Source organism: Salvia hispanica, chromosome 1 (assembly GCF_023119035.1).
Source record: "Salvia hispanica cultivar TCC Black 2014 chromosome 1, UniMelb_Shisp_WGS_1.0, whole genome shotgun sequence".
NCBI classification, from domain to species: domain Eukaryota; kingdom Viridiplantae; phylum Streptophyta; class Magnoliopsida; order Lamiales; family Lamiaceae; genus Salvia; species Salvia hispanica.
Genome location: NC_062965.1, coordinates 50,136,259 through 50,155,996, shown reverse-complemented (window position 1 = coordinate 50,155,996; position 19,738 = coordinate 50,136,259). Strand labels below are relative to the sequence as shown.

At 39.6% G+C, this 19,738-nt stretch overlaps 3 protein-coding genes across 3 annotated transcripts; all 3 read left to right on the top strand.

Annotated features, from left to right (window-relative positions):
- Positions 1 to 81: 81 nt before the first annotated feature.
- On the top strand, positions 82 to 2,650 carry LOC125213436 (cytochrome P450 81Q32-like). Its single transcript, XM_048113991.1, has 3 exons — positions 82 to 775; positions 958 to 1,288; positions 1,844 to 2,650. The coding sequence occupies exons 1-3, from the start codon at positions 207 to 209 to the stop codon at positions 2,462 to 2,464; spliced, it is 1,521 nt and encodes a 506-aa protein (XP_047969948.1). The 5' UTR covers positions 82 to 206; the 3' UTR covers positions 2,465 to 2,650.
- Positions 2,651 to 3,901: 1,251 nt separating this feature from the next.
- LOC125202027 (cytochrome P450 81Q32-like) lies at positions 3,902 to 6,934 on the top strand. The gene is made up of 2 exons (XM_048100339.1): positions 3,902 to 4,789; positions 6,198 to 6,934. The coding sequence occupies exons 1-2, from the start codon at positions 3,902 to 3,904 to the stop codon at positions 6,828 to 6,830; spliced, it is 1,521 nt and encodes a 506-aa protein (XP_047956296.1). The 3' UTR covers positions 6,831 to 6,934.
- Positions 6,935 to 11,798: 4,864 nt separating this feature from the next.
- On the top strand, positions 11,799 to 16,332 carry LOC125202469 (metal transporter Nramp2-like). Its single transcript, XM_048100868.1, has 4 exons — positions 11,799 to 12,154; positions 13,072 to 13,208; positions 14,008 to 14,660; positions 16,083 to 16,332. The coding sequence occupies exons 1-4, from the start codon at positions 11,814 to 11,816 to the stop codon at positions 16,281 to 16,283; spliced, it is 1,332 nt and encodes a 443-aa protein (XP_047956825.1). The 5' UTR covers positions 11,799 to 11,813; the 3' UTR covers positions 16,284 to 16,332.
- Positions 16,333 to 19,738: the final 3,406 nt, after the last annotated feature.

The window sequence follows — 19,738 nt, the reverse complement described above, 5'->3', positions numbered from 1 at the left end:
CTGACACGGACGGACAGACACCCGCTGCGAACGCTCTAATAATTGATTCGGTTATTAATCGAACCGTCGAATAATCCCGGATAATAATTGGTTCGGTTATTAACCGAACCGGTCGAAAAATTTCCCTAGTCCAACTCACACCCAAACCAAAATAAATACCATACCCATACACCAAAAAAGATATCAAACCCCACTCTCTTCAAAACATGGAGACACTACAAATTCTCATATACCTCCCACTAATTTATGCCCTCTACATCTTCACAAACCACCTCCTCCACAAGCTCCGAAACCTCCCCCCTTCCCCCCTCCTCTCCTTCCCCCTCCTCGGCCACCTCCCTCTCCTCAAAAAGCCCTTCTACCGCTCCCTCGCCGCCCTCTCCGCCCGCCACGGCCCCGTCCTCCTCCTCCACTTCGGCTTCCGCCGCGTCCTCGTCGTCTCCACCCCCTCGGCCGCCGAGGAATGCCTCTCCAAAAACGACATCACCTTCGCCAACCGCCCCCGCATCCTCGCCGGAAAACACATCGGCCACGACTACACCTCCCTCGCCTGGACCTCCTACAGCCAGCACTTCCGAAACCTCCGCAAGATCTGTACCACTGAAGTCCTCTCAGCTAAGCGGCTGCAGACGCTTCAGTGGATCAGAGCAGACGAGGTCCGGACCACGGTCCGGGCCTTGGTCCGGGGCTCTGGCGAGCGGAGGCTGGTGGACATGAAGACGGTGTTTTTCGAGCTGACGATGAACGTGATGATGAGGATGATCGCGGGGAAAAGGTATTGTTAATATGCCGTGAATCTGTTGTTTGCCGCTAGCCAAACGGGGGTCTCGCTGAGTGCCTATTTGTATAGAAGTAGGACGCATAATTCTGTAATCTGAAAAACACTCTGAATAAATTATGTGTCTCTTTACGTTTCTGTTTATCTCGATTATCAATTGCTCTATTCTGTCACGATAGGTATTATGGAGAGGAGGTGGAGGACGAGGAGGAGGCGCGGCGGTTTAGGGAGATCACGACGGAGACGATGCATCTGGCGACGTCGCAGTTGGAGGATTTTGTGCCGGTGGCGAGGTGGCTGGGGATTGGAGGGGTGGAAAAGGCGATGGTGGAGCTCAAGGAGAGGAGTAAGGTGTTTATGCAGGGGCTGGTGGAGGAGAGGAAGAGGAATTGCGGCGGCGGCGGCGATGGGGAGGAAAGGAGGATGAGGACGATGATTGATATGCTGCTTGCTTTGCAGGAGAAGGAGCCTGAGTATTATACTGATGATATTATAAGAACACTTATGCTGGTATTCTTTCTCTCTTTTTGTTCAAATTTCATATCTTGATTTTAAATTAAAAAAATTAATACTCCATTTGTTCCACAAAATTATGAAAATTTAGGATGACACGAGAATTAATGTTCAATTGATAATTTAAAAGTAAATTTAAAGTTGATATAAAAAACTAGAATTTGGCCACAAAGTTCAAGAAGAATTGTTAATCAAATTATTTTTTGTATAAATCTTGGTGAACTCAAAATTATTTAATGATATCTTCTGTAAATATATTAGTGCAGAAGAACAAATAATGTCGGAAGTTTAATTTGCTATGATAGTTGTGCTTGTATAAAATAATACTCCATGTGAAATTAGAGACAAGATCATGGCATCTATAAAATAAAGGATTTTGTTTTTGGTGCGTTGATTAAGTTAATAGTTTTGGTGTGATTAGTAAAGATTCTCTGAACAATCAAATTTTAAATAGTTTTGGTCTTATTTTCAGTCTTCCAATGAGCGTTGTTTAAAATTAGTGGAGTAACATTTATTAGTATGAAAACAATAAACAATATGTTTTTTACTCAGGTGATGTTAGTCGCCGGCACCGACACATCCGCCGGAACGACGGAATGGGCACTCTCTCTCCTCCTCAACCACCCCGACGCCCTCCGCAAAGCCCAAGCCGAGATCGACGCCCGTGTCGGCCACGACCGCCTCCTCGACGAATCGGACATCGCGGACCTCCCATACCTCCGGTGCGTCATCAACGAGACGCTCCGGATGTTCCCGCCCGGCCCGCTGCTGATCCCCCACGAGTCCTCCCAGGAGTGCGTCGTGGGAGGGTACAGCGTGCCGGCCGAGACGATACTGTTGGTCAACGTGTGGGCCCTGCACAACGACCCCAAGAGCTGGCCCGAACCCCGTGAATTCAGGCCGGAGCGGTTCGAGAAGCTAGACGGCTACCGAGACGGATTCAAGCTGATTCCGTTTAGCGCGGGGAGGCGGGGGTGCCCGGGCGAGGGGCTTGCCGTGCGGATAGTGGCGTTCTCGTTGGGCGCGCTTCTCCAGTGCTTTGATTGGGAGAGGCCCGGGGAGGAGTTGGTTGATATGACCGAGGGCCCCGGGCTGACGATGCCGAGGGAGAACCCGTTGATGGCGTATTATAGGGCTCGGCCCGTAGCGGCCGGGCTTCTGGCTAGTATATAATGGTGCGTATCATTTACGATGAAGCGCAATTTAATTAGTTAGTAAATTGGGGATTTGTGCTAATTTAATTAGGTTGGGTAATGGGTATTGGTTTGCAGTTTGCTGATTTTCCATTGATTTTGTACATTGCATTACTTTATGATTGAGTTTGATGGGCTTGGAGTTGGAAGTAAACTTTGCTCATAACTGGTTTTCTTTCTGGGCTGATATGTTGGGCCTTTTTTTTTTTTTTTTCCTTTCTTTCTAAATGTGCTACTACTATTTCATATTTATATCTAGAAATAGTTAAAAAAAAAAAGACGCTCTATTCAATAAAAAGAAGTCATATCTTTCATTTTGGATTTCAGTAAAAGAATAGTTCGATTATAATATATTAAATAATAAGACTCCACATATCTATGATTTATTTAATCCTATTTATTCGGTGTGAGTTTTAATAAATGTAAATAAAATAGTAAAAAAATTCAATGAATTGTAGTTGCTATTTTTACATATGATATAATTTTATACTGTTGTAGAATGTGAGTAAGAATGCAAGTGTGCATAATTTTATGAATGAAGAAAATATTATTGTTATTTTTAGTTTTGCAAATTCCATTAAATTCAAAACATAATTTATTGATTTTTTCAAATTGAAGAAATACTAATATGTTTTTATCTTTTTAGAGCTTGATTTGTCTGTTCTTTTATTTTATACTATTGACAACTCTCACTTTACGATCCATTTTTAGTGTTTTTCAATAGTTCAATTACATTTTCAGCAAATATCCAACTATATGTTTCATGAAAACAATCGCACATCTACCCCACAAAATGACCGTACCGTCAAATAGAAATGCTTAAACATGAAACAAATTTGACTTCATACGAAAATTCGAACCTGCATAATCAACATACAAGATATCTGCATGTAAATTTTTGAATTGTCATCAAATTCTAGTTTTGTATATCAATTTAACAAATTATAATATTATTAATTTATTTAAATTTTACAATCAATCAAAAATTTTGTATAAACATGGGTTAATATGAACGGCAATTTCACAAATGCAATTATTTAATTTGGTTAGCACTCGATTAGTTTCACGTACATTAGTCATTAAGCTATAGTAGTGCCGAAATCTTGATTAGAAGCAAAACCAAAAGAATTTATAACTTGATTGTAAAATCTAAACAAATATCGTTAATTTAGACAAATTTTAATGGCTGATATTTAAACTCAGAATTTTAGTGAAAGAGTAACTTATTATACATGTTTTCCATTCCAAACATCATCAGCCACACATGCCTGACAAGTGTTTAGCTCATTTAACTCATTTCTATGACCATACGCTTATTATTCAACTATTAAAACGTGCAATAACACTTTACTACATTAGGATATTAAATACTCCCATAAACTCAACTAAACATTACACACATCACTACTTAAAAAAAATGGAAATTTCACATTATCTTACTTACATTCCTCTAATAATTCCCCTTTACATCTTCACCAAACACCTCCTCCACAAACTCCAAAACCTCCCACCCTCCCCCCTTCTCCGCCTCCCTTTCCTCGGCCACCTCCACCTCCTCAAAAAGCCCCTCCACCGCTCCCTTGCCGCCCTCTCCGCCCGCCACGGCCCCATCGTCCTCCTCCACCTCGGCTCCCGCCGCGTCCTCCTCGTCTCCTCCCCCTCCGCGGCCGACGAATGCCTCTCCAAAAACGACCTCGTCTTCGCCAACCGCCCCCACCTCCTCGTCGGAAAGCACCTCGGCTACAACAACACCTCCCTCGTCTGGTCCTCCTACGGGGACCACTGGCGAAACCTCCGCAGGGTTTCGTCCCTTGAAGTTCTGTCAGCGCAGAGGCTGACAGAACTTCAAGGGATCAGGGCGGACGAGGTCCGGACCATGGTCCGGACCCTGGCCAGAGGCTCGGACGAGCGGAGGCTGGTGGATATGAAGGCAATGTTTTTTGAGGTGACGATGAATGTGGTGATGAGGATGATTGCTGGGAAGGCGTACTACGGCCGGGGGGTGGAGAGGGCGGAGGAGGGGCGGCGGTTTAGGGTGATTGTGGCGGAGACGATGAGGCTGATGGCGGCGTCGAATAAGGGGGATTATTTGCCGTGGTTGGGGGATGGTGGGGTTGAGAAGAGGATGGTGAAGCTGCATAGGGAGAGGGATGGTTTTATGCAGGAGCTTGTGGAGGAGTGTAGGATGAGGCGGCGGAGTTGCGGTGGCGGTGGTGAGACGAAAACGATGATTGAGATGTTGCTGGCGTTGCAAGAGAAGGAGCCGGAATATTATACCGATGAGCTCATTAGAAGCCTCATGCTGGTAAATTTCTAAATCTTGACCTTTATTTTTTTGGATAATTATGGCGAAAATACAATTTTTTACTTAATTTTGGCTTTGCACAAGTTAGTCCTTGGTTTAAGTAGCATTAATTTTTAAGTTGTGGAGTAGTATTATTTTTTGTGGAATGGTTGCGGTGGATGTATGAAATGTGTATTGACTTGAACGATGATATACTTGAGTGTCTTTGCAGATTTAATTAGCTAGCCATAATGATATAAATTTGTCATCTTAGGTAGCCAGTTCATTGTAAAAAATTATAAATTTGGTAGCAAAATTTTCAATTCATATGCAAATAAAATCTAGTGAAAATTCATGAATCTAAATTTGCATCTGTCTTAGTATTTTTAGGGTTAATCGCACAATATTTATGAATTTGCATTTTTAATTATAAATAGGTGACTTTGAAAATAAGTTTGAAAAAATGATAAATTTGGATTTGTTATCAATTATCTTTTGGCAAAAATATGATTGTCTACATGCAATGTGTTAATGGTTTTTTTCAACCGAACGGTGTTGTTTTTCTTACGAATAGACGACATCATTTAACTCACTTGTGGTGATGCTTCCGTAAATTTCTCGATTACAATATCAGATACTCCCTCCGGTCCCATTAAATATCTCATATTTGACCGGTGTTGGTTTTAAGAAATTGTTTGACTTTGTGAAGGAATGTGGGTGGAAAAAGTTAGTGGAATGTGGATCCCACTTTCATATATAGTTTTATAATAATTTTGAGTAGAATGAATAACTATCTTGTTCTCCAAAATTTGTCCCACTTTGACCCGACACGGATTTTAAGAAATGTAATAGAAAGTGAGTTGAAAAAAGTTAGTGGATTGTGGGTGCTACTTTTATATATTAGTTTTATAATAAAATGTGAGTGTAAACGAGTTAATGGAATATGAAGTCCACTGCCAAAAATAGTAAAAGTGAAATATGACAAATTTTTGGGGACGGACGGAAATGGAAAAATGAGACAAATTTTCAGGGACGAAGGTAATAGTAGAACGTGAGGTTCATTTACTAAAAGTAGGAAAAGTGAAATGAGATATTTATTGGAGACTGTCCAAATAAGAAAACATGTGACATTTAATGGGGACGAGAGGAGTAGTATAATTTCACCCAATTTTTTGCTATGGAATAGTAGAGAATACATTTAATTTCATAATTATTTCAGCTGACTTTTTAACATTATGAGATAGACAAAGTTTGAAAATTTTCCAACCATTTGTCCTTGATAGATTATTAAGAAAAATAAAAAATGACGTGACATAATTTATTTGCACCAAAGCATAAAATCTATCGTCATAAAATGTACTGATGGAACATGTCTATTTTACTAGAGATTGAAAAGTAGTGTTAATTAATCCATCTTGTTTAACTGCAGAGTCTTCTGATCGCCGGCACAGACACATCCTCCGGCACGATGGAGTGGGCCCTCTCCCTCATGCTCAACAACCCTCATGTTCTCAAAAAGGCCCAGGCCGAGATCGACGGCCACGTCGGACACGCCCGTCTCCTGGACGAGTCCGACCTGGCCGACCTCCCGTACCTGCGCAGCGTCATCGCCGAGACGCTGCGTATGTACCCGGCGGCGCCTCTGCTGGTCCCCCACGAGTCATCAGCAGAGTGCACCGTCGGGGGCTACTGCATCCCCGCGGGCACCATGCTGCTGGTGAACGTGTGGGCCATACAGAACGACCCCGGGAGCTGGGAGGACGCGGCCGAGTTCAGGCCGGAGAGGCTTGAGGGGTCGGGAGGCTGCAGGAGGATGCCGTTTGGGGCCGGGAGGCGGAGGTGCCCCGGGGAGGCGCTGGCGGTGAGGATTTTGGGGCTTGGGCTTGGTGCGGTGGTGCAGTGCTTTGATTGGGAGAGAGAGGGGGCGGAGCTGGTGGATATGAGTGAAGGCGGAGGGGTGTCGCTGCCGAGAGCGGCGGCGTTGATGGCTTATTGCAAAGAGAGATCTGTTGCGGCGGCGCTTCTCTCAAATATTGCAGAGAGAGATCTGTTGATGGCCTAAATTAGAATTTCTTAAAATTTAAATCTGATCAATTAGTGAAAAGTATTAGAAGAGACAGAACAAGTATTTTATTTTATTTTATTTCACTAGTTTTATTATTGTTAGGAATTATTGAAGGATAAAAGATACTAGAATAGAATAAAATAATTTGAGGACAGAATTGTCTCGTACAGATGGTCCCAAAGAGCCATCAACTATCAAGTTTATAAGACATATGGATAATGATAGAACCTCGTTCTATCGGGACTGAGCACACCGTTTGTAACAAGAACAAAAGGAAAATAAACCTAGTTGGAGTGCTAGGTTTTGGAACCAAGAATGAGAGTAAAAGTTAATTCATATTTCTCAATGATTTAATTATCTATGGGATTCTAGTATTTATAGAATCCACAACCCTAGACGGTTCAACCTTCCTAGTTCATCTCGGGAAAGAACCGACAAGAAAACCCGAGGATATTGTAAACTAGACCCAAACGATATCTTGCAAGGCAAGATATCAAAAGAATACAAAATATAACATAATTAAATAACAAGAAATAAGTCTAGCTATGGAAATATAATAAACTAAAGATATTCAAGGATCTTCACTTCTTCGGGCGTGAATGGGCTGCTCATCGTCGCGTGGTTCCCGGTTGGGTTCGAGTCCCTATCAACTCCCCCACGGTTGAAATCCACCTTGCCCTCAAGGTGGGAGTCAAAATAGCTATGAAGAATCTTATAAATTTCAGTGAACATATCATCTTCCTCGTTCTTCTTCATATCTGACTGAGATGATGGCTGCACATACATTCTATCCTTAAACCAAATTGATTCTAGCTCCAACACCTGTTCACCTACATGTAAAGGACCACAATCATTATATGGTGCATAAAGATCGACAACACTCGGTGAAGGATCCTCGCCACCCGATTGATAGGAATGAGTAGAATTTGGAAATCGTATCATCACATCTGCCACATTCATGGCAGAAATTCCAGCTCCAATGGCTTCATGCTCATTGCTGATTTCTGCTACAGCCTCATAAGGTATCATTTGATCGGTCCACCATAGTTGCTTCAGCTACTTCACGATCAGCATTTGCCACCACAGAAGGCCATCGTCCCCACAGAAACGACGTCACAAAATGAAAGTTTGTCATGTGAAACACCAGAGAGTATCCATCCTCGTCCATTTCCAAGACCTCGAACAGCGTCATGTATGTAGATCTATTCTCATGTCTGTTCTCTATCACCAAAACCGATTGCTTACACAGTTGAACCTGCTGGAATTGTGGGCAAGACTGAGGTCTGCTTGAGCTCTCACCGATTCGACTATCACCCAGCCGGATACTAGCTTCCCCATATGCAACATTCCACTTGTCGTGATCCAGAACCATGAAAACTACAAAGGAACCCATAGAACCAACTCTCACTTCAAGGGCTCCTGGGTCAAATATGTGAACTCCTTCGTCTCTACCAAATTGAAGAGTATCACGGCTCCCTTCTCCATCAAGTAAAATCCTATCCAAGTGCCCATATTTGTTACCTGAATAGCACTCAGGTGCACGTACTAGAAAAGCAGCAATATTGAATATGGCACTAAACATGTCTCGACTCGCATCATGAAATCTCTGGCCCATTCAGCATTTCCAGAAAAGGGCATCTCCATCATCTTGGAATTCATCAAATCCAAGAGATAACTTTCCACCTCAAGGGTAAGCAGATGTGGCTGTAGAATCGATGTGTCAATACTTTCACCCAATTGAGTGTCATAAGACTTCGTATCATCACTATAAGAAAGTGTAGGAGTTGCTGAATATGGAAAATCTTTCACAGATTGTGCAGATTCAACATAAAGAAAACCATCGTCATCTTCATCATCACACCATTTAACAAGCTTCATGTGAAATCCAGTATCAAAATCGGAACATACTGATGTCGAATGATGATTCAAGCTATTGGAGCTTTCGGAAGCTTCAACCCTTTTGGGAATTCCTGAATGCACTGGAGGAGAATGGTCAACAATATCTAAGCTAGAGCTGCTCAAATGAGAAGCACGGACAACTTGATCCTCATCAGCCGATGACTCGAAAGACGAGGAAGAGTGGGCTGTTCGGCAGGGCAGTCCCGTGTCATCATTCTCTGTCAGTAAAATCTCCGCAAATAATTCAGAATCCGAAAGACGCACCGGGCCCTCAACCTCAAGATTCAGTGGGATCGACAATGTGTGAATCTTCTTCCTCGACTCCTCACACTCTCCCTGACCATGCTTTAAGTCAAGCACCCTATTAGAGTTCACTGTGCAATCTATGCCAACGAGGGCATTATTCTCAACCAAATCCACCTCCAATTTATTTCCAAACGAAGAATCCATTAACTCATTTGACGGTAGAACATCTAATTGATTGTCATCAACCACACATGAAACTGCCACCTCAAAGAAAGGCGGAGCAAATACCTGTTGTGTGACCTCCTCGTTTCGCTGCGGTGGCGGGCGAATGGGCTCCAGGTTCACGACTGAAAACGCCGTTGTGCGGTTGGGTTGTCGCTGGTCTAATTTCTGGGCGATGGCGAAAGTTTCCTTGAGTGTGCTAGGCCGTCGCATGAGGACTACCTGCTTCAGCGGGGATTTGAGACCCGCAATGAACAAAGAGGATAGTGTCGCATCCCCGATGTGAGAAGCCTTTTGTAGCAATGATTCGAACGATGCTTGATAGGCTTCGACTGTAGAAGCTTGCCGGAGAGTAGCCAATCGACCGACGTAGTCGTACAAATCAGGATCGAATCGTTGCTTTAAGGCCGACAAGAAGTCATCCCAGTCCTTTCCTTTGTTATTTTTCACCCAATACTCCATCCAATCTGATGCTGGTGGATCGAATAAATATTGTGTAAGATAAAGACGATCATCTAACGGTGTGTAGTCTTGGTTGTAGTATGTTTGGATCTTATTAATCCAATCCGGGGCATTCTCTCCGTCAAAACGTGGAGGTTTGACACGGAGGCGTGGTAGGGCTTCGGGCACAAGCGGTGCTTTAGTGACCGATGGAAGGAACGCCCAACTGCGTGGAGATGTTGCGACTAGTTGTTGGTCTGGTGGCTCCTTCGCTCTCGCGATGGCGACGGAGGCTGACAATTTGGCGAGGGTTTCCTCAATTTTTCTGTTGGCGGCTGTTTCCATCATTATCGAACTTGTGGGAGAAGTATGTTGGTGTGATTCCTGGAGAAGAGGTGGTATGTAGAGAAAAATCTGGGTGCAATGAGTTTTTGACAGATTGGAGAAAGATTTGTGTGAACTGGCGTGAGGAAGATTGAGGGATTTTGAGAGATCAATTTTGATGGGGGAAGAGTAATCAATGTAAAGCACCAATTGATAGAACCTCGTTCTATCGGGACTGAGCACACCGTTTGTAACAAGAACAAAAGGGAGATAAACCTAGTTGGAGTGCTAGGTTTTGGAACCAAGAATGAGAGTAAAAGTTAATTCATATTTCTCAATGATTTAATTATCTATGGGATTCTAGTATTTATAGAATCCACAACCCTAGACGGTTCAACCTTCCTAGTTCATCTCGGGAAAGAACCGACAAGAAAACCCGAGGATATTGTAAACTAGACCCAAACGATATCTTGCAAGGCAAGATATCAAAAGAATACAAAATATAACATAATTAAATAACAAGAAATAAGTCTAGCTATGGAAATATAATAAACTAAAGATATTCAAGGATATTCACTTCTTCGGGCGTGAATGGGCTGCTCATCGTCGCGTGGTTCCCGGTTGGGTTCGAGTCCCTATCAGATAACCTTAGTCATTGAAAACGAGGGAATATAATAAGGTAGACATGTAATATACCATCTATATCTATAATACAATGAGATATTGGTCCCTACAACCAAGAACTTTGGTCAAACTTTAATATTTCCTACAAATTTTGAAATTAATCTAAATTATCACAAACTTTATATTTTATTTGTTATTTTTCATGGCTGCCCAAATAAGTTATCTTCCGCAAAAATCTTATTATACGTGGGCAATCACAGGGACGGATCCATATGAGGATCACAAGGGGCAATTGCCCCCTGAAAAAAAATTATTTATACTATTTTGATCATTAATTTTAAATTTTTTGAAATATCCTCTATATATGCCCCTTCTCTACTTCTTAAAATATCTTTATTTGTATTTTTGCCCCATCTGTATGGAATTCCTGGCTCTGTCCCTGGGCAATCATGAAATGTTTTTATTATTTTAGATTGCTTTAGGATAAAAAGCTACGTAGAAAATCATGTTGATTTAGTAGTCCCAAGTAGAATTAAAAAAAATGTCAGAAGTTGGTTGGATATGGTGATTGACCTGCCATGGAAAATAACTAACAAAATGTAAAGTTTGTGATATTTTAGATAAATTTTAAAATTAGTAGAAAATACTAAAATTTGATCAAAATTCATGGTTTTAGAGATCAATATTCCATAATACAATCCGTAGAAATTCGTCTACAATATCTAGTAATGTTTTTCATATTACGATGTTATTATTTTGCATAATACGTAATACATGTGAGATTGAAAAATATAAATTACATACAAGACCTAATACAATCAACCCTATATTTAAATCCTAAAAACGAATTATTTTAAAACAAATAGTATTAGAACTCTACTATATTTAAACATAAGTATTTCCTCAAAAAAGAATCACCCAAAAATAGAATGTTGAAAAGAAAAACACCAGCCTCTATCTTCCACAGTCAACGCAAAATTCACCCCAAAAATAACAAACCATAATCCGATGACCTCTTCCCCCAACAGTCCCACTTCATCCTCCCTCCACCACCACCACCGCCATGCCGACCCCCAATCCTCCAACCCCCTCCTCCCCACCTCCACCCCTCCCCACGACCCCACCATCCACACCGTCGAGATCGAATCCTCCGACTCCCCGGGCGACTCCGTCCCTCCCTTCTCCTGGAAGAAGCTCTGGAAATTCACCGGCCCCGGGTTCCTCATGAGCGTCGCCTTCCTCGACCCCGGGAATTTGGAGGGCGACCTCCAGTCCGGGGCCGTGGCCGGGTACTCGCTCCTGTGGCTCCTGCTGTGGGCCACGCTCATGGGGCTCCTCATCCAGCTCCTGGCGCTCCGCCTGGGCGTCGCCACGGGGCGACACCTGGCAGAGATGTGCCGCGAGGAGTACCCGTATTGGGCCGGCGTCGCGCTGTGGTTCATGGCCGAGCTGGCGCTGGTCGCCGCGGATATTCAGGAAGTCATCGGCAGCGCTATTGCGATTAGGATTCTTAGCAATGGATTCTTGCCTCTTTGGGCTGGCGTCGTCATAACCGCTTGTGATTGGTCAGTATTTCTATGCCATGTTAAAAAAAAATACTCCCTCTTGTCCATGAAATATTGTTCAAATTTGACTCGGTACGAATTTTAGGAAATGTGAAGAAAAATGAAAGTTAATGGAGAGTGAGTCCTACTTTATACTCGTTCCGTTCTATAGTAGTGGAGGCGTTTCTTTTCAGCACGAAATTTAAGAAAAATTCTGTTAAGTGAGTTAAGTAAAGAAGAATAAAGTAGGAAATGAAAATGGTAGAGCGATGAAGAGAGAATCAAGTAAAAAGGTAAGTGAGAAGAAATGTGTTGACTTTTACTTAAAAAAGAAATGACTCTACTACTATGGAACGAAGGGAATATATTAGTTTCGTAATAAAATGTGAGTTGAAATGAGTTAGTGGAATATGTGACCCACTACCAAAAATGATAAAAAGTTAAACGTTAAAAATTTTGTGGGACGGATGAAAATGATAAAATATAACAAAATTTAAGGGACGGGAGGGAAACAATACTCCCTCTGTCCCAAGATAAGTGACTCACATTCCTTTTCGGGACGTTCCAAGATAAGTGACCCATTTCCTTTTTTGACATTCTCTCTTTTACTTTTTCTCTCACCTTTATTAACTTTCTTACTTTATTCACTTTCCACTTTACTAACAAAACCCACTTTCTTAAATTCCGTGCTGAAAAAGTTTAGGTCACTTATCTTGGGACTAGAGGGAGTATATTTTTGGCTTAGTGAAAGCTAAATTATAGTACTCCACTAGCCACAGTTTCCATTATCACATATGTATTTATATGCGAATTGAACGTAAATACTTTTTGTTCTAAGCATACACACAGAGACATATATCTAGTTGATTGTATATTTGGAATAGTTAGAATTAATTTTTGGAAAAGTAATTAACATACTATTTGCCATGTTTGACCAGTTTCATCTTCTTATTCCTCGAGAACTATGGCATCAGAAAGCTCGAAGCCTTTTTCGGAGTTCTTATCACAAGCATGGCAATCTCTTTTGCATGGATGTTCGTTGATGCTGAGCCACGTGCCAAAGACCTCATAGACGGTACGAACTAGCTAGGGCTAATTGCCAGTAAAATCACTAAACGACGACCTAATATTGATTTTAGACAACCTGACAAAATATCTCAGGTTAGTCTAAAACGATAATCAGGTTAATGTTGATGAGTTGTTTCTCGAAATTAGTGTCCACAAAATAAAAACAAACAAATGTTGTGCATACAGATGTACATGGAAATGGAATCACTATACAAGCCTTAGCCCTTATGAGGCCATCTCCAACCATTTACGTCAAACTCAAACTCATTTTTGAGTATACGTTACACCAAAAAGTAGTTTTACTCCAACCATTTACACCATTTTTAACGTTTATACCATTTTTAAGTATTTGCCTAACAAAATTTTGGAGTAAACACCATATCTGGTGTTATTCCATTCAAAAACTCAAAAATGAGTTTGAGTTTAGTGTACGGTTGGAGAAATTATCTACACCAAAAATGAGTTTTGGTGTACGGTTGGAGATGGTCTGAAGTACTTCACTTATTCATTTAACTGAAGTTAATGTTTTGGCCAATATTATTACTGACCCAATAGTATATTTGGGCGTGAAAAAAAAACATTAATGACCCAACAGTATATTTGGGCTGAAACCAAAAAAATTATTGACCATGTCGATTTGGTTAATACATACTACTACCGTTTATTCGGTTAACCTACTAAGGAATTAAATCAAACCCTAACTGTCACTTAACTAACTTATTAATAATTGGAATTGAATCGAAACTAAAAATCTTGATTATCGATTATCCGATAACCGACCGTATTTCGTTCGGTTACTTATGCAGGAATACTGATACCAAGGCTTTATCCCGAGACGATCCCGAAAGCAGTCGGGGTCATCGGCTGCGTAATAACCCCATACAACGTGTTCCTCTACTCCGCCCTAGTCCAGTCCCGAAAAATCGACCTAAAGAAGCAAGGGCGGGTCCAAGAGGCCCTCAACTACTACACCATCGAGTCGGTCGCGGCCGTCTCCGTCTCCTTCCTCATCAACCTCTTCGTCACCACCGTCTTCGCGAAGGGCTTCCACGGCACGTCCCAGGCGAGCAACCTGGGGCTGGTGAACGCCGGGGAGTATCTGGAGCGGAGGTACGGGGGCGGGGCGCTCCCGATTCTGTACATTTGGGGGATCGGGCTGCTGGCGGCCGGGCAGAGCAGCACGATCACGGGCACCTACGCCGGGCAGTTCATCATGGGAGGGTTTCTTGATTTGCCGATTAACAAGTGGCTGAGGTCGGTGATCACGAGGAGCTGCGCGATCGTGCCGACGGTGGCGGTGGCGGTGATGTTTAATAGGTCGGAGGAGATGTTTGATGATCTGAATGAGTGGCTGAATGTGGTGCAGGCGCTGCAGATTCCGTTTGCGGTGATTCCGCTGCTGCATTTGGTGGCGGATCAGCATGTTATGGGGAGCTTTGTTATTGGAACTACTATTGAGGTAATCGATAAAATCTCATTTTGTTATTTTAGTCTCTCTGTCTCATTTTTTCTTAAACAGTGGGATAAATTGGTAGAGTGTGAGGTTTATTTGCTAAAAATAGTAAAAGTGAAATGAGATACTACATAATTGACTAATGAGAAAAAAAAAATGAGACATTTAGTGACGACTAAAGGGAGCTAAAAGTGGAATGATAGTTACTCCCTCCGTTCTACAGTAGGAGTTACATTTGGTGTGAGCACGAGTTTTAAGAAACGTAAAAAAATAGTGCGTTGAAAAAGTTAGTGGAATATGGTGTCCACTTTTTTATATTGGTTTTCAAATAGAACGTGAGAGAAGTGAGTTGGTGAAACGTGGAACCTACTTACCATTTATGGTAAAAGTGAAATGTGACTTCTATTGTAGGATGAACTGAAATAATAAAATGTGACTTTTATTGTGGGAAAGAGAGAGTATTTAATTCAAAAACAACAAATTGAGTAATTTTCATTTAAAGATAATAGTTATTTAAGTCATGATATTTGACTAAATTTTAACTGGTCTAGCAAAGTTTGAAAATGAAATATTAAATTATAAAGTTTCAATTTTTATTCTAAATTGTCCCATGAAGTCAAAATCAAAATTGTTAACAAAATAAAGCCGGTGTGGTAAACAAAACGGCGTCATACTGATTAAAAAATATGAATAAAATGAATAAAAAATTGTTTTGTTTTCAAAATGATGTTATTTTATTTGTGGCATCAGGTTCAATTTTGCTACATCACTCTGTATTTTGACTTCATGAGATCATTAAAAAAAATTAATTTTTTGTGATCTAACACTGATGAATAGGGTAAATGTGATTTTTTGTTAAAAATATGCAAGATAGAAATATATATTCATTTTCTCCCATTCTTCAGTATATATGTATTCCATCTTAGTATTTTCATATAATGTGGCATAAACTTTAAGAAATATGAAAAAATGGTAGTATTTAATAGAGTAGAATATATGTTCAATTATATTGAATATGAATTGAGAATATATGTTCAATATATTGAATAAGAATTGAATGATTTAGTAGAATGTAAGAAATGTGAAAGAACGTGAATAAGAAAATTGGTTGAATTTTCAAATTATACATCAAATGTGATTAGAATAACTTAGTTGAATTCTTGGCCACTTCCAAAAATAGAGAAACAGAAATAAAAGTGAGATTGTGACTAATCCTCACTATATGTGTGATTGTATGTAATAAATTGACTTTCAAACTAGGTTATTGAACGATTAGGACCAATAAATTGAATTGACTAATTACATGTATACTTCAAATTAATAGTTTGAACAACATTGATTTGACATTGATTAAACAAGTTGTTCAATCAAACTTAGCTAACAAATTATTGCAAATGAATAATGGTTTATATGTGCGATGATTTGCAGAGGATGTCATGGGGTGTGGCTGGAATTGTAATTGCCATCAATGGATATGTGTTGGTGGATTTCTTCATGTCTCAAGTTCATGGTTTCATATATGGAATGCTCGTTTGTTTCGTAGCAGCTTCATATACAGCATTTCTTGTCTATCTCATTATACGTAGCACTACTCTTTCTCGCTTTCACGGATTTACTTTTTTACCCTGAAAATTCAAAATTCGAATCATCTGTAACGGCTGTAAATTGAATGTGTATAGGTTCCGATCTGTAATATTTATTTTAGAGCGTGTTTTCTTTAATTGTAAATTTATTACAACAAAAGAAGCTGTAAGTAGAGATGAGATTCGTTCTTATCACTCATTATCCGCTCTCAATTTTTTTATGTCACACCGATATCTCAAGATAATATTATCTTGAGTTGAAGTTAAAATGAGGAGAATATAAAATATATTTTCTATAGAATATGTGGAGAGAATAATAAATGGTAAATTGTATGAAAATTTATAAAATTTGGTCAAATTTAGATCCATCCCACTGTTTTGAATATCAGTTAGAAAAACCATGAAATTTTAATTTTGTATTCTATTATCCCACAAAAATTACATTCGTTAGCGTAAAATATAGTGATGATGTTTTTCAACCAATTAACACCATTTTATGAATAGACTATAGTATTATATAATTCATGATCGGCAGTGTGACAGCCACTTATGATTTTTCGGCTGTAATACAATTGCATCCTAAATTTTTTGCTATAAGATAATCGAGTACAAATTCAAATTCACCATTTTTAAATTGATTATTACAATTGCAAGATGGATCATAATACAATTAGAGAAAACATCGTCGAAATTGAAGTATAAATCATTGATTGCTATTACAAGTAATGCTTTATATATCCGTGATGATAAATGAATGTGGTGTCACTGAAGTACGAATGGAGTGTCATTAAAATTGAAAGGGAATTTTCATCATTTCCACGAATGCAGTGTAAAACTCAAACGGATTTTCACCATATGCATAAATTTTTTGATAAATATTAAGTGTAATAAAAAAATAAATAAAGAAACATCCTCGAAATTGCCAGATGCCGCGTGTACGTACGCATGTAGTAATTTACCATAGAATTTCAATTGATTCAACATTTCAACTTCACCTCTTAATACATCTTTTTATTACTGTTTCTATAGTTCCACATTTTATTTTGACCATCTATTTAAGGCAATGTTATATTTAAATACTAGTACTAAAACAGAACATAAAGGGAAATAGAACTTTATAAATATATATATATAAAGTCTATAAGTATAAGTAAATTACATAAACCACAAATTATCTATGGAAAAAAAATAATACTCCTACTTTGAATGAAACTAAATTAATCCATTCATAATATGTAAGTGGGTATCTTCGACGAAGTTTCGAAAGTACTAAAAGAGAATCACTTAACTTTTGAAATATGGGGAACACAAAATTCATCAATTTAAATGGTAGTACAAGTACATGTATAATTTACCAAATATAGAAGGTTGATTAACTATCAAAGACATCGTCAAAGTTGACTGAATTTACTTAGGTGTTAGACGTGTGAAATAAATTTGTTAATTGTTGCAAAATATAACACCATTTTTAGTCTTTTATGTAAATTTCTTCTACGCTTAATATTTACCAAAAACAAATCATAATACGTATAGTATCTTTTTTGAAAAAAAATCGATACTTGTATATCTCTTTATATCTTAAATCTGATCTAGTCTTTTAAATCTCATCTTGACTTATTATTTACCAAAAAGTAAACATTGAATTATATAACATTATTATTTGTGGGAACACCATGAAAGCATGTCAATTCCTTTTTAAATCACTGTACAATGTTAGATATATGTCTATTTGGGTAATTAAATTAATGAATTTGTTGAGATATGTTCTGCGGTATAGTACAAAGTAATTAATGTTTAGGAGGAAGTCATAATCTATAATGAACATATCTTCTGTGGTCTAAGTACATACTTACTCTCTTCGTACGCTATTAGAAGTCTCATTCCTTGACAGCACGGATTTTAAGAAATGTTAAAAAAATGGATGAAAAAAAGTTAGTGGAATATGAGTCTTACTTGTATATAATATTAATTTTAAATGAAATGTGAGTGGAATGAGTTAGGGGAAGGTGAGACTCTATTACCATTTATGGTAAAAGTGAACCGAAAATCTTATTCGCAGATGGACTAAAATGAAAAAATGAGACTCCTATTCGCGGTCGGATGGAGTTCAAAGTTAATTAAGGATTAATTAGGAGGAAGTGATAATCTATATATAATGTAGTACACCAATCAATTTATCTTCTTCCCTTAGAAATTTATTATTTTAAAAAAAGTTATAGTTACCTTTTTGAAAAGTAAATGTGATTTTTTTTTCAATTTACCTAAAAAAGTTTGAAGTGTTTCCTTTTATTGGGCAAATGACAATGTCCGCAATCTAATTTTTGAGATTTTCTCTACTGTCACCCTTGTTTCTCTCAATAATACCCATCAAATATTACTAATATTTATTTCGATTCCAAACCGTATATTTTAAATCCTATTCTGTATCTATCTATTTATAAAACTCAAATCATCAGTTTTGTATCATAAATATCCTATGCCACTATTTCTCGGTACATACCTAAAAACGTGGTCGCTACGTCGCATAAAAAGTAAAATGGGAATTTTAATAATGATGTCAATTTAATAAAAAAAATTTATAGCTCATTTTTTTATGATATAATAAAACAGATATTGCATAATCCCTTATTTAAAGAAAAAATAGTTTTAAAAAGAAACAAAGAAGACGGTCAACGAATTTTCACTCTCCTATAAATAAAACCCTCTCTTCCCTACAATTTCTCAACTCTAAAAAGAAAACACACACTCACACACACACTAAAAAACAACACAGCGCTGCTCAATCGCAGCAGCGATGCAGCAGCCACAAAACAACGGAAACCACCACTCTCCGACGCATCAGCTTCACGAGAATTTACGCTCCTCGGCGGCGCAAAACGCAAACAGCGACGGAAACCCTCTGATCGCCGCCTCCGATCAAACAATCGAATCCTTGTTTTCCAGGCTCAACCTCTCCTCCGATGTCCTATTCCACGGCCGTACCGCCGCCGCCGACGACGGCGGAGCTTCGTCGTCGCGCTCAATTCCGCCACCAGTGGCTTCCGCAGGAAGACACCACCAACACCAACAACACCACCACCAGCAGCAGGTTTCGAATTGGGCCCAGCCTGGGCCCACGGCCCACCAGAATAACAATGTGGGCCCCGATTTCTCGGGTCGGGGCCCAAACCCGACCCCAAACCCTCAAAATCAAATCATAAATTACTCTCAAAGACTGGATTTTTACAACGATTTCGAGCTCCTTTCCTTGCATGCCACGAAATCCATCCCCGCGGGCACAAGGTACAACTCTCCCGTTGTACCTTTTGCTCGCGAGAACGCCTCTCCGTATGCGCTGTCTCAGCAGCTAACACCTGAGTTCATCATTGGGAAAATTGCTTACTTGGCAAAGCACCAAATTTGGAGCGGCGCGTTGGTTTATAAGCTGGAGGCTGGGCTGGGTGAGGCCCAGCTCAACATGGTTGTGTTGGAGGTGGTGAATAGTTGGGAGGATTTGCTGAA